This window comes from Beta vulgaris, chromosome 8, assembly GCF_026745355.1.
Source record: "Beta vulgaris subsp. vulgaris cultivar EL10 chromosome 8, EL10.2, whole genome shotgun sequence".
Classification (NCBI taxonomy): domain Eukaryota; kingdom Viridiplantae; phylum Streptophyta; class Magnoliopsida; order Caryophyllales; family Amaranthaceae; genus Beta; species Beta vulgaris.
This window is the reverse complement of record NC_079209.1, coordinates 49,353,193-49,368,183: the sequence shown is the minus strand read 5'-3', so window position 1 is coordinate 49,368,183 and position 14,991 is coordinate 49,353,193. Positions and strand designations below refer to the sequence as shown.

The 14,991-nt window shown below is 34.0% G+C and overlaps 1 protein-coding gene and 1 long non-coding RNA gene across 2 annotated transcripts; both read left to right on the top strand.

Annotated features, from left to right (window-relative positions):
* The first annotated feature begins 7,393 nt into the window (after positions 1-7,393).
* On the top strand, positions 7,394-8,255 carry LOC104883464 (auxin-binding protein ABP19b). The gene has a single exon (XM_010667995.4). It carries the CDS (start codon positions 7,483-7,485, stop codon positions 8,107-8,109), a length of 627 nt encoding a protein of 208 aa, XP_010666297.2. The 5' UTR covers positions 7,394-7,482; the 3' UTR covers positions 8,110-8,255.
* A 2,241-nt stretch (positions 8,256-10,496) lies between these two features.
* Positions 10,497-14,449, top strand: LOC104883547 (uncharacterized). The gene is made up of 4 exons (XR_788578.4): positions 10,497-10,672; positions 11,747-11,885; positions 12,636-12,701; positions 14,014-14,449. It is a non-coding gene; the product is annotated as an uncharacterized LOC104883547 (long non-coding RNA).
* Positions 14,450-14,991: the final 542 nt, after the last annotated feature.

Here is a 14,991-nt window from a genome sequence, read left to right as displayed (position 1 = left end):
TCTCTTTCACTATATAAGCTGAACGTTCAGCTTCATTTCAGTTTGTAAGATCATAATCTGAGAAATGTATATTGCTTGTCCTTCTCTCTAAACATTGTCTCTCTCTTATTTCTGTTTTTCTCTTAATTCCTTTCTGAAAATCTATATGGTATCAGAGCTGGAATCTCTTTTTGAGATTGAAAAATTCTAGTTTCTTGATTCTGTTAGTAAGATTTTTTTTAATCTTACGAGTTGAGAAGTAATTGTGAAATTTCTTGCATTCTTTGCGAAATTTCTTACAATTGGACACATCTTATTGTGTTATTTCCATAATTCTTGAAAATGTCTGAAGAATCTGCAACTAATGGAGGTATTTTGAGCAAAAATCAGCAATCAAATAATGGAGGTATATCTGATCCTTATTTCATTGCAACATCAGATAATCCTACTGCATCACTTGTTACTACTATGTTTTCTGGAACTAATTTCGTTAGATGGAGTAGAAATGTTAAACGAGGATTGATTGCCAAAAATAAAGAAGGTTTTATTAATGGTGAAATTGTGAAACCTGATGTGATGAGCAAGGATTATCAAAAATGGAAACGTGCAGATTTTATGGTAGTAAGTTGGATCTTGAGTTCTATGAGTTCAGAATTAGCTGATGATTTTGGCTATATTGAATCTGCTGTGGATTTATGGAAAGAATTAAATGAGAGATTTGGACAAACTAATGGACCATTAGTTTATCAACTGAAGAAAGAAATTGACAATTTGAAACAAGAAAATATGACTATAGTGTCATATTATGGAAAATTAAAGAAGTTATGGGATGAGATGCAATGTCTACGAATTTTTCCTTCTTGTACCTGTGGAGTATTGAAGAATTGTAGTTGTAACTTTCTTAAGAAGGTTGCTGAATTTGAAGATGAAGATAAAATGATGAAGTTCTTGCTTGGACTAAACAGTGGATTTGATAATACAATTACAAATGTATTATCAATGGATCCTCTGCCAAGTATCAATAGAGTGTTTTCTATTGCTCAACAGATTGAAAAACAGAAGGAAGTTAGTGGTGTTGTTATTGAAAGTAATGCTTTAGCAGCTCAAGTATATAGAAATAATCCAAGAAATGCTGTATACAATCAAGGTAGAAGAGACTGGATAGATGAGAAAAAGGACAAAATGAATAAACAATGTTCTCATTGTAAAGGCAAAGGACATACCATTGATCAATGTTTCAAGATCATTGGTTATCCTGAGTGGTATAATGCTATTAAAGCTGCAAAGGAGGTTAATCATGGTGTTACTGGAGGTAAAAATAAATTGGTTGCTAATGTTCACACTGAAGAAAAGTACTATACTGATGATCCTATATCTGATTCAACTGGAGATACTAGTCTGAACACATACATGCTGAATGCAATATGTCAAGAGGTTATGAGAGTAATACAGGGCAAACAAGCACAATCTGGTGGTGATGTTAAGAGCAGTTACTCTCTAGCCAACTTTGCAGGTATTATGTCATACTCTCTTAATTGTCATATGAATAGATTCAGTGAAGAATGCTTATGGATAGTGGATTCTGGTGCATGTGACCATATGACATATAATGAGAACCTGTTAATGAATAAAAGAAGACTTACTGTTCCTGTGAAAGTGGGTTTACCTGATGGCAGCTGGAAGATTGTGGAGGTTATTGATGATGTCAATTTAAGTGATAAGTTGGCCTTGAAAGATGTTATGTTAGTTAAAGATTTTAAACACAATCTGTTGTCCATTGGTAGATTGATTGAACAGGATCTCATTTCAGTACAATTTACAAGTACTGGTTGTTATTTCCAGGACCTCAATAAATCTGTTCTTCTTGGTGCTGGTACAAGAAAACATGGTTTATATTACTTTGATAGAGATAAGAGTGTGAAGCTTGCTCAAAGACAAGTGACAGATGACACTGCTGTTTGTAATACAGTAGTAAATGATGTATATACTGGTGATAGAGTTGAGGATATGGCTTGTTCCTTGCCTAATAAGACTGCTACAAGTGTAGCTCAGAATAAGAGTGACAATAGGAATAAATTGGATTTGATGCATGCTAGGCTGGGTCATGCTTCTCTTTCAAAAATGCAACATATTCCTGATTGTGAATGTAATGGTTTACATGAATATAATTGTGGAGTTTGTTTCAATTTAAGCAACATAAATTTCCATTTCCTATTAGCATTAATAGGGCTGATAATTGCTTTGATTTGATTCACATAGATCTATGGGGTCCATATAGAATAAGAGCATTAAATGGTGCATCTTATTTTTTAACATTACTTGATGATCATAGTAGGGTCACATGGACCTTCTTATTACATAACAAGATGCAAGTGGAGAAAACTGTGACTCACTTCTTGGATATGGTATATACTCAATTCAATAAGCTAGTCAAATGTATAAGATCTGACAATGGGACTGAGTTGATCAAAGAGTCTTGTACAGCTATATTTGCTAGCAGGGGTATATTACATCAGATGAGTGTTCCATATGTACCACAACAGAATGGCAGGGTGGAAAGGAGGCATAGGTACTTGCTTGAAATTGCTCGTGCTTTAAGGTTTAATGCTTCATTGCCAAAGAAATTTTGGGGTGATTGCATTCTTACAGCCACTTATTTGGTAAACAAACTTCCTACTAAAGTTCTGAATTGGAAGTCACCATATGAGGTATTATTTCAGAAACTTCCTACTTATTCTGAATTGAGAGTATTTGGTTCTCTTTGTTTTGCTTATAATATGCAACTCAAGAGAGACAAATTTGACTCTAGAACAAGAAGATGTATCTTCATTGGTTACCCTTTTGGTCAAAAAGCTTTTAAGCTATATGATCTTGATACTCACACAACTTTTGTTTCCCGGGATGTGATATTCTTTGAATCTATATTTCCTTACAAAATTGCTAACACTTGTCATCCTGTTTCTTCTTCTCACAATCAGCCTATGGTTCAATTTGGTGATGATTCTGTATCTTTTCCTTCTACTATAATACATACTACTGATTCTCAAATCCCTGATCATTTTTCTTCTTCTCAACCTAGCCATAATTCTTCTTCTACTTCACCTACTCATATCTCAAATACTTCTGTTTCTTCAACTTCTGAAAATTTTGAACCTATGGTTCCTAATTCTGTAACTTCTGAACCTCATGTTTCAGACTCAGTCATGATTCCTACATCTCAAATTCAGCCTTCTCTTCATTCTCATATAAGAAAATCTTCTAGAATCATCAAACCTTCTACTGTTCTCACTGATTTTATTAGTGGTTATATACCACATACAAATAAATCTTCTTCTGACCCTACTTCTCTTTCTTTTGCTGTTAACTCAGCTCACATTGTGGAACCTAAAACCTATAATCAAGCCAAACATGATCCTAATTGGATTCTTGCTATGAATAAAGAAATTCTTGCTCTTGAGAGCAACAATACTTGGGAACTTACCTCTCTACCTGCTGGAAAGAGGGCTATAGGCTCTAAGTGGGTGTTTAAAACTAAACTTCACCCAGATGGCACTATTGACAGATATAAGGCAAGGTTGGTGGCTATTGGCTATCAACAAATTGAAGGTCAAGACTTTAATCAAACCTTTTCTCCTGTTGCAAAATTAGCAACTGTTAGAACTGTGATATCTCTTGCTACTGTTAGGAAATGGCCTATCTGTCAACTGGATGTGAATAATGCATTTTTGCATGGGTTTTTAGATGAAGAAGTGTATATGTATCCTCCTGCTGGTTATCAGAAAGCAAAATCAGGTGAAGTTTGTAGACTAAAAAGGTCTCTCTATGGCTTGAAACAAGCATCCAGACAATGGAACAAAGAGCTTAGTAAGTTTCTGAAAAATTTGGCTTTTGTTCAATCAAAGCAAGATTACTCTCTTTATACTAGAACTCAAGATGGTGAGTTCTTAGTCCTTCTTGTATATGTTGATGATATATTGGTCACTGGTACCTCTTCTTCTCAAATCACAATAGTGAAGCAAGCACTGGATGAAGCTTTCACTATAAAAGACATTGGCAATCTTACTTATTTCCTTGGTATTGAAATCTGTAGAACTGACAAAGGGATCTTCCTTTCTCAAAGAAAATATATCAAGGATATTATTGAAGATGTTGAAATGCAAGATTGTAGTTCTGCTCCTGCTCCTTTGTCCTGTGGTTTGAAGTTATCTACTGAGGTGGGAGAGTTATTGCCTGAACCTGATGTCTATAGAAGATTGGTAGTCAGATTACTCTACTTGGGAATTACAAGGCCAGATTTGTCTTGTTCTGTGCAACATTTGAGTCAGTTCATGAATACTCCAAGAGTTCCACATCTCAAGGCAGCATTACATTTGGTTAAGTACTTGAAAGGTACTATTGACACTGGTTTATGGTACAATTCTGACACAGATTTTACCATCACAGCCTATAGTGATTCTGATTGGAGCTCATGTCAGTTCAACAGTAGATCTCTGAGTTCATATGCTGTTTTCCTTGGCACTAATCTCATTTAATGGAAAACCAAGAAGCAAGCAAGTGTTAGTAAATCTTCAGTTGAAGCTGAGTACAGAAGTTTATCTGCCACTGCTAGTAAGCTTGTTTGGCTTCAAGGGTTATTGAAGATCTTCATGTATCAGTTTCTTTACCTATTACTCTCTATTGTGATAATACCTCAGCTCAACACCTTGCACATAACCCCATGTTTCATGAGAAAACAAAACACCTAAAGAGGGATATGCACTCTGTCAGGGAGCAGGTGGAAGAAGGCTTCATTCAAACTGCACATATCTCTAATGCTAATCAGATAGCAGATGTGTTAACCAAACCTCTTGCCTCCACTCAACACCAGCTGTTATCTGCCAAGCTTGGACTCATTTCTAAGGTCCAGCTTGAAGGGGGAGTATAGGTGTTTATATATTATTTTAATTATAAGTTAGTTACAAGTTGTTAAGTTTGTTATAACAACTTGTTTCTCTTTCACTATATAAGCTGAACATTCAGCTTCATTTCAGTTTGTAAGATCATAATCTGAGAAATGTATATTGCTTGTCCTTCTCTCTAAACATTGTCTCTCTCTTATTTCTGTTTTTCTCTTAATTCCTTTCTGAAAATCTATACATATAGGTTCATGTCGAGCACAGCCCGCGCACGTGCCATGACATGCCAAAATTGTCAGCCCAAGGCAAACCTAGGCTTAAGCAATGGCAGGCCTACACGCATGTTAGTAAGCTCGTGCTTTTGTACCTTCATATTTTTATGTTTTCACGAAAAGGTCATTATAATCTATCTGTGTGCACCAAATTGGGGTAAAATATATTTATTATCATATAAATTTACTAGTTCACTATTCGATTTGTATTTTTTTATTGAAATTAGCCTTTTCTCTAGTTGGAAAAAATATGTTCTTAAGATCCAATTAGATCAATGAGCAAGATTAGTCTACATAAAATAAAGTGATAAGATTTCAATCATTATAGTGGCTACAATTTTTTGTAGTCATTGATAATCATTCGTAATAGTAATAAAAGAAAAAAAGAAAGAGTATAAAACACATCATAATCAAAGGGGTAGCTTTCCAAATGAGTTACTTATATAAAAGAGATTTCTTTAATATATAAAGTTACCTATCAACTAGCTTTTTGTTCTATACGAATCACTTTTATAAGTTGATCTATTTAAATTAAAAAGTTATCTCTTTATTATAATGACTCTTCTTGACTTGAAAAGTAGACATGATTATATAAAAAATATAAAACAACTATGCCTCAATATTATAATTTTCGATTTTATTTTATGTAGACTAATCTTGCACAAGATTTATGTTTTCCAACTTCCCATTCTTTAACCATACTTTTCCAATTAGGAAATGATAACTCTAAACTCTTGTACTTATATATATCCTAGTTCCATATTCATGTTAGGATATTCACAATTCAGTTATAACCTCGCCAAATTTTAAGTAATACAATTCCAATTTAATGTTTGATATTCCTTTAAAACATCACTCTAACTCCTAATATCAATACATGGTTATGAAACTTAAATATCTAATTTTACTTCCCTATATTTGATGTCTTGTATCCCCAATATACGTATTTCATCCCATCTTTAGGCTCCACGAGTTTCTCGTATCAACTTCAATAACTCATTAAGTGCCCCCCTAGTTTCATGTAGACTCATGAATGGAGATAGTGTTGTAACTAGGGTTTTTCCCACCCCCCCTAGTTATTGTTCGGAACAAATACGTACGGATTGTAATATGTTTAACTTTATTAATTAATGAATGAATGGCCTTGTTTACCAAAAAAAAAAAACTCATTAAGTGCCATTGGATTACTACTTACAATGATCACCTGACTCAACTTCCTTACATAAAAATAGTCAGTTCTCATAGAAATTTGAAAATAGACATAATGCAAAAGTCGTCACGTGCAAAAAAACATACTTTTTATGTTTGTAAATAAATGCAATAGTTTGACTTTCATATTTGTCAACCCACAACTTTCACAATTTATATCGCTAATTATATATTTGTAAAAATTATAAAAAGTTGGTGTTATGAAAATAATCATGGAAATGAACCAACAACATTTTATAATTTATATGATCATTTTTGTTTTTATATATTAGTAAAAAAAATACGACCAAAATGAGGGATGTGAATAGTACATAAATGTGTAAAAGATTGAGGAAACCAAGCTTGCTTGCTAGAGGTAGTGAGAAACTCACCTTGTGACTTTGAAATTATAAGTTTGAAACCTAGTATCTACTTGTACTTGTGAGTAAGCATTCTCTTATATCCTCCAATTCTCAAGTGTTGACCTGTGTAATTGGACTAACAAATCTGCAAGAGATGTTGGTCCAATAAAATCTTTCTTCTTTATCAATAGGTTCCCTAATGAAGCCAAAAAAGAGTGCGGGAAATTGTATACTTTGACGCAGACATGTACTTACAAAAAGATAAACCCTACACAAGGACATTATAGTATGAATTCTTATTAAAAAAACACACATGCAATGCCTTATCAAAAAAGGAATATGCAAGTATAAAATTATGTAGGTCTTTCCATTCAACACCATCATTCCGCAGACATGTAATTACAAAAAGGTAGACCCTACACAAGGTCATTATACTATGAATTTTTATGAAAAAAAAAACACATGCAATGCCTTGTCCAAAAAAGAATACTCGTATATGATTGTATAAAATTATGTAGGTCTTTGCATTCAACGCCATTCTCATCTTCAATTCGTGGTGCCGCCTACCGTAGTTTACTTGGTATGATAACAACCGCATTTCAATAATGAACAAGTCAATAACTTTCTTGAAAACGAGTTGTCACGTACAGGCAGCCTGCATGCACAGAAATTTGTATATAAAGGGTGCAAATTGGGTTTAAGAGATACAAGCTAAGTAATCTTTTCAAAAACCGAAAGCTAACTCCTACATCCACCATCCTCACCACTCATCTCTAGCTAACGAAAATGAACAATCTACTTGTTTTCTTCATCTTCTCCCTCTTAGCCATTCTCTCTCATGCCATTGAGCTCGACTTTTGTGTTGGAGATCTTAGTCTGCCTAGGGGACCACAAGGCTATGCTTGCAAAAATCCTGCTACAGTTACAACAGATGATTTTGTTTACACTGGTTTTCGTGGTGAAAAAGCTACCACAAATATTTTTCGAAATAATGTGACCCTAGCATCTGCTAATGCATACCCAGCATTAAATGGCTTGGGTATCTCCATGGGAAGGTTAGAATTTGGTGTAGGAGGAGTTATCCCGCTACACTCACATCGTACATCTGAAGTTATTATCGTGATAAGCGGTACAATCATTGCAGGTTTTATTGACACGAACAATAGAGCATATTACAAGAGGTTAGAGGTTGGTGATGTCATGATCTTCCCACAAGCCATGCTTCATTTTCAGGTTAATGTTGGTAGAACTTCGGCTACTGCATTTGTTAGTTTAAACGGCGCTAACCCAGGATTTCAACTCACTACTCCCTCCTTGTTTGCTGGTAACTTGCCTGCTCAAATTGCTGAACAAATCACACTCTTAAGCCATGATGAAGTAATGCGATTGAAGAGAGCCTTCGGCACAGCTTAATATGAATGTGCTGTATTATTCTTTGATTTATTCCACATTGCATGATTTTTTTCTTTAATTTTAAGCATGATGTATTCAGAATCCAATGAATTTGAAACATTTTAATAAACAATGCTCCTTTGAATTACTCTTGGAGCTTTTCTAAAGGAATTACTTTAAAATGATTTCTTTGTATTGAACGTCAAACTCAAGATATTGTCAAATACCTTTCGGAAGTGTAGATATGGGCTAAATTACATTGACTAAAGAAATTAAATTATTCAGAGTTGGGACTAAGAAAAAAGAGATAAGTATCTCTGTAATGGAGAAAAAAGATTATTGTTTGCTGATAATATAAGTTATTTTAAAGCTCAATAAATTAAAAATTTTGTATCAGGGTGTTCCATTGAGTTACTCAGAGCTTTTACATATGGGGATTGATCTTACGAACATGCATTGTTTAGCATCTTGCCTTTATAGTTCTTTCGACGACAATGTTTACTTATCTCCAACTAAAGAAATTTGAATCTAATATTGAGGCATCATGATATGATTAGAACTAGTTGATGATTGGGCTCAAGCGATACTGTCCCAGACTATATGATAAGGTAAAATATGTATTGCATCGCATGGGGTTGACAATTGGCTTTTTTAACATAGGGAGAAGTTGTACCTTGGTAATTGGGTAAATGATGTTTTGGAAATTAATGATTCAAAAGTGGAAGACATCTTACAAATATTTTTGTTAATTCAATCAATAAAAGAAAATTGTCAAAGAAATAGCTTGTTACTACCAAGGAAGACTATGCTTGGTGAACTCAGTTCTCATGAGTTTGCATGTTTACTGGACTCAAATAATGATCATCTCAAGGAAAGTCTTACAAGATATAAATAAGATATGTAGATCATATCTTTGGACTGGTGAACACTACAGTCAAAGTTCAGGGAATGTAAATTGGGACTCAGTGTGCTGTAGTAAAAAAGAGGGTGGTCTTGGAATCAAAAATGTTTTGATTTGGAATCAAGCAGCTCTAGGGAGGTATGTGTGGGCAATTGCCTTAAAGAAGGACAATCTCTGGGTAAAGTGGGTGCATGAGCAGTATGTAAAAGAAGAAAATTGGTGGGAGTACAACCATCCTCAGCAATGCAGTTGGTATTGGAAAATGATATGCCAGGTGAAAGACCAATTGAAGGTGAACTTTTCTTTGCCTCAGATATTGAATATGGGGGTATATTCAGTAAAAGAAGTTTACAAGAGGCAGATGAATGTGCAGCAGAGTGTGAGTTGGTATGGTGCTATCTGGGGTAGACTGAATATACCAAAGCATAGATTTCTATGCTGGCTAGTAATGCTAAACAGATTGAAAACAGCAGATTTAACAAAGTGGGTGTGATAGATGATGCTACATGTTATTTGTGGATTAACAGAAGAGACTCACTGTCATCTGTTTTTTCAATGCTATTTTAGCAAAGCAGTTTATAAGGAAAAATTTTCAATGGTTGCAAATGCAGTCCCATGATAATCAGTACAGGGTCTGATTGACAGGGTAAACTCAAATGATGAATCAAGATTCAGAAGACAAGTCAAGATTGTTATCATCTGTGCTACAGTGTATCAAGTATGGTGGGCAAGGAATGATGCTCTATGGAATAGTAAACTAGATATTGTGGAGAAACATGTGTATAGAATTAAACATACATGTATAGATAGAATCTATAGTGTGTTGCCAAAGAAAACAACTATGAGAGATAGAATGTGGTTAAGGGAGCTCTCTCTTACAATGTAATCTTTTTGTTTTTTCCTTCCTAAAGGTTTGGGAGTCCAACCTAGTTGGTTTGCCTCCTTTAGGTTAGGATGGTTGTAATTGGTATGTTCTTAATCAATATACTCACTTAATTAGCAAAAAAAAAATAGCTTGTTACCTTATGACATGGCACGATATAAGCATTTGAAAGGAAGAAGGCAACATGTGGTGAAGTCTCGAGTTTTTGAGAGAATTGAGAAAATTAGTAATAGAGTTTGTCATTAATAGAAAAAAATATATATAAGACCTTATTGTTTCTTTTAACATGAGACACTTGCAAGCTACTCGAAATCTACTCGGTGAAAGCTCCACTCGTCAAAGTTCGGACAAAACTCGGTCAAACATCTACTCTAGTGAGCTCGGCTCAACTCAAACTCGACTTGCATCATAGCCACCCCCTGAATACACACACACATGTGTGTGTGTGTGTGTATATTTATATATATAATTATATATATATTATATATATATAATTATATATATATATATATATATTATATATATATATATATATATATATATATCGGGATCCGGTGAGAATGTATACTTATGCGAGAATAGATTAATATGCGAGAATTAACTACAAATCGTTAGATCAAAAAGGAATTAAGGGCTGCGATTTGGCCAACACTAGTAACAAAACCCAACACTAGGAACAAAAGACGGTTGCGATTTTAGCGACAAAAAAAATTGAGAGTACCTCTCTTCACTGAGGAATTCATACCTCTCTTCATCTACGACTGATTATTGATTCTTCAAAATTGATTCTTCAAAATCAGGTACGAAATATTGATGTACTTGCGTTCAATTCTGAATTCATGGATTTCTAATTATAAGCTATGTTATTCACTTCTTTTAATCGATAATTAGGTGTTTTAGAGACTAATTCGAAGTATAAAGTAATTCATGAATTCGATTTTTTTAAAATTGATGTACTTACATTTTATTCTTATTATTCTATAATTATAAGCTATTTTTTCACATATTTTAATCGAAAATTAGGTCTTTTACAGAACAAAGGATGTTAAGATGATCGAATGAGTTTTTGTTAGTCGAAGGTATTGAAAGATTGAGATATCTGAGCATTTTTGTGTGTTCCTTCTCTTCTCTTCATTGTCCAGTCTTACAGGTTAGCTCACTCTTATTCTCCAAATGTCATACCTTTTATTATTGTTATATGTGGATTCTATACTGATTTAATTAATCTTGTATGTTTAGAGTACAATTACAGATAAGAGTGGATATAGTTTTGCTTAATTAATATACTGCTTTAATTTTAATTTTAAAGCAGTATAGACTTCCAGTCTAATTTCTTTCTTGATAAGAGCGGTCATGTACATCAGTGCTGCACTACATGTACATCGGTGTTACACTACATGTACACCAGTATTTCTTTTTCACCCATGTGCTTGAATGTTGTTATGAATGTTTGGCATTGAAGAAGAAAGTTTATTTTAAGTGAGTTGGGCTCTGCCATATGTACATCATAGGAAACGGTACCGTTTGACACGTCCACAACCTTCTTACAATGGTATCAATAACATGCCTGGTAAATACCTATACATGCAGGACCTTATATTTCTTGATGTATACACTATAAAAGGAGCTCAAAGTGATGACACATGAAGAATTATATTACAGTTAGTTATGATGGACTTTAATCCCTGCACAAAAACCCCTTCCCCTCCCCCTCCCAAAAAAAAAAAAACAAGCGGGAATTGAATCCTAAAGTTGCTAACAAGAGGTAAAACATGGGAAATGAATTCTTCTGACTGTTTTATTAAAACTCATTCATCATATGATAATTAACTCTACTGGAGTTTTTACTGGTTTCTTCTATTGTTTCATGACAGTAAACTCAGCTGTTGGATATCATACTCAGCAGCCTTTTCAACCAACTACATATGTGGAACCAGTGCACTATGTCCCTTCTTATTATGTGGTACATGGAGTCCCTGCAGCGGGCAACATCTATCTTATTCAACAGAACGGGTAAGACAACAAAGTTATAACCCATTTCTTTGATCAAATTGGGTTTCCTTAGAATTGTATCCTCTTAAATAGACTGGATCCCCATACCTATTGTTGGGTGCTGGTAATATACCCATTATTCTCTTCTTGATTATAGTGATAGTTATGCTCTAGCTACATTTACTGATGCATGCGAACACTAAAATATGATATGGTAGTATGCTTTGAAATGGCTACAGTTTGCCATAATAATTTCGGCATTAGCAGAGGAGTTTTACTAGGAGCAGGTTTAGGTGCTGTGTTTAGAAAGACTATTACTAAGACAGTTTGTTGTTTTTGGATTTTTGCATAGGAGAAGTTTTCAATTGGTTCAGCGCTATGTGTGAGTGTTGTGTGACTACTTAATTGTTTTTTATCATGGATAGAGAGGTAGTGGTCAAACAAGATGCAGATCACAGAAAAAATTAGCGTTGACGAACAGATCGTTTGTATTTGCAATTTTACTTCCATAAGGGGAGTTTGTAGCCTTTCTGATGGATGAACATGAGCAATCTTGAGTTTTCCATTGTAATCGTCTACTATTGAGCCTATACACCCTTACATACTCACTTCTTACTTAATTCAATACTAGGTTTCTATACCAATAGGGGGATTTATGACCTTGTTGAGTCTTAACTTATATTCACTCTATGTTCCCTGATGATTATTAGTATTAATTGCTACAACTTACCATCTTCGGTATCTTGATTGATGAATGTTGGCTCTATGCAGCGCTTGTGGAGAGCTTGGATACCATGACCTTCGAAATGCCCATCAAAGATACCTTCATGATCTAAGGTAACTAGAAACTCATTTCTATTTTGTTTACCGGTCCTTAAATGTTTTTTTTGTTGTTGCTGCCTTTAAAGTGTATGATATATACTTTGTCGAATAATGTACATAAAATCTTAACTACACATACATCACTGATAAACTATATTTACATTGCTATTCTTGTATGAGTGTATCTGCTTTGTGCATCGAAAGTTGGCTAATACTAAGAAATTTGAAGCTTCAGGGGCTCTGAAAGTTACAAGAACGAAATTTTTGGAAAAAATATGTTGTAATGAAGATGTTGTGGCTGTTAAATATAAATCTGGTAAAATAATTTTTTTTTGTTATTTTGCTGCTGCCTTATAAGTGTATAATATATATTTTTTTGTTATGTTTTTCATTTTTGCTTTCATCTAAGTATCACTAGTACCAGAAAAGAAGCATCTGAACCGAAAATAAAGTGGGAGAAGCTAATTGCCTCAGTGTTAAAATCTGTGAGTATTAGGACGACTTTCTGTTTTACTATTTCAATTCATTTAATTTGCATCCTATTTGGTTAATTGATACAAAAAAAATTGAGAGGCTGATAAGGGTTGCAGACTTGAAGTATAAAGAGTTACATTCTTGAAAAAAAAAAACCTCCTTGATTTGTCTTCTAAAGGATTTCAACCTTCTTCTTTTGCAGCCCATCTGAAGAGAAAATGAACAAAAAAATGTTATACTAGCTTTAGTCCCAATCCACCTATTGTAGAATTTGACCAAATTTGTTCTGAACCCTTTCTTAATCTGTTCATTATGGCATACATGCTAAATTCAATTTTTAATTTGCTTCTGATTGGTATTTCATATGTAATTCAGTAAATCTAGTTGCTTGAGTTGAGAGTAGTTCGACTGCTTTAAGAAGATTTCCTTGGATGGATATATTCCCTGCGTGAATTTTCTGCTCCATTTTATTTGTGATGCTTTATTTTCGTGACTTGCAGTTATGTCCATTCCCCAAAGTCTGTATTCTTATGTTAATAGGGAGTAATAAGTTTGTGCTAAAGCACTTTGGAAAAACTTATCTGGGTGGATGATTTGAAGAAAAATATTTTAGTGGTTTATGAAATTAGCAGACATGGACATTATACTGAAACAGTTCATAGTATTGTTGAATGTTTGAGGTTATACTTGTGAATGCCACCAAGTGGTGTTTTAGCCTTTTAGGGTTTTCTTGTTCGGGGTCTCAGGTAGCATTATGTATTTATGTTAGATTATTAGCATGTCTGTATTTGCACCACCTGATGTTCATGTACACTTTTGGCGCTTAACATAAGAAGATCCGTGCGTGTTTCAGGTGAAAAGACGTCTTCAGAAAACAACATTTTCTTTCCCAGAAATGGTTTGCTAAACTACAACCATGGGGAGTATAGGCTAAAGACAAACAAGCAGGATAGTGATTGAAGGTGGCTGCCTGTTAGGATAGTTCAATTCAGAACAGAAGCTATTTTCTACATGAGATTTTCATCATGTGACTAGGATTTGACTCGTCTTTTAGACTTTGACTACGATTATACTAAAAAATGACTAATTAGGATACAAATGTATTAATTGCAGCCTTGCAGATATTGTAGCTAACGTTGATGGTATAGGTATACTTGTGTGTTGTGTATAAAAAGTCTCCTACTCAACAAGTGAGGGCTGAATTCTCAGCTTGTGATGAAATTGCAGATTTAACACTTGTGATAAGGAGGCATATGTACTCAAAATTTGGCTTCTCATTGTAAGGAAACATTTGCTTGCCTTTCTTTCTCTTTTTATTTGTTAGTCTTCTAGAGACTAAAATGGATAGCATAGAATTTGTATAAACTCAAAACACTCATAAATCAGTAAACCTAGAGAACATGTCTCCTATCTAGACATTAATCAATGAAACCGAGTATGGTCACAACTCACAAGACATAAATCATCCATGAATGTAAAATTTTTAGTACATTTCATCAATTTTATACTCCTTGAATTTTTACATCACTGTATTAAAAAATTACGCCAATGATCTTGTGTGGAAATCGGATCATTTTATTGCTACTATTTTCTGCTCGCTCGGACCCTAATGATCTCGTGTGGAAGAAGGTGAATTGTCATGTACCCCCTTCGTAAACATTAATAAAACTATTTTCGTGCTTTCATGATCTATATTTTTGCTTCTTGATGTTGATATTGTTCTTACAAGAGTTTCTCAAAGTAGAGCTATAAAAGATGATTACATTTAATATGTTCCACTTATTTGCTTATGTACATCATCAGTGACTTGAATTTACTTCACCAATGGCTT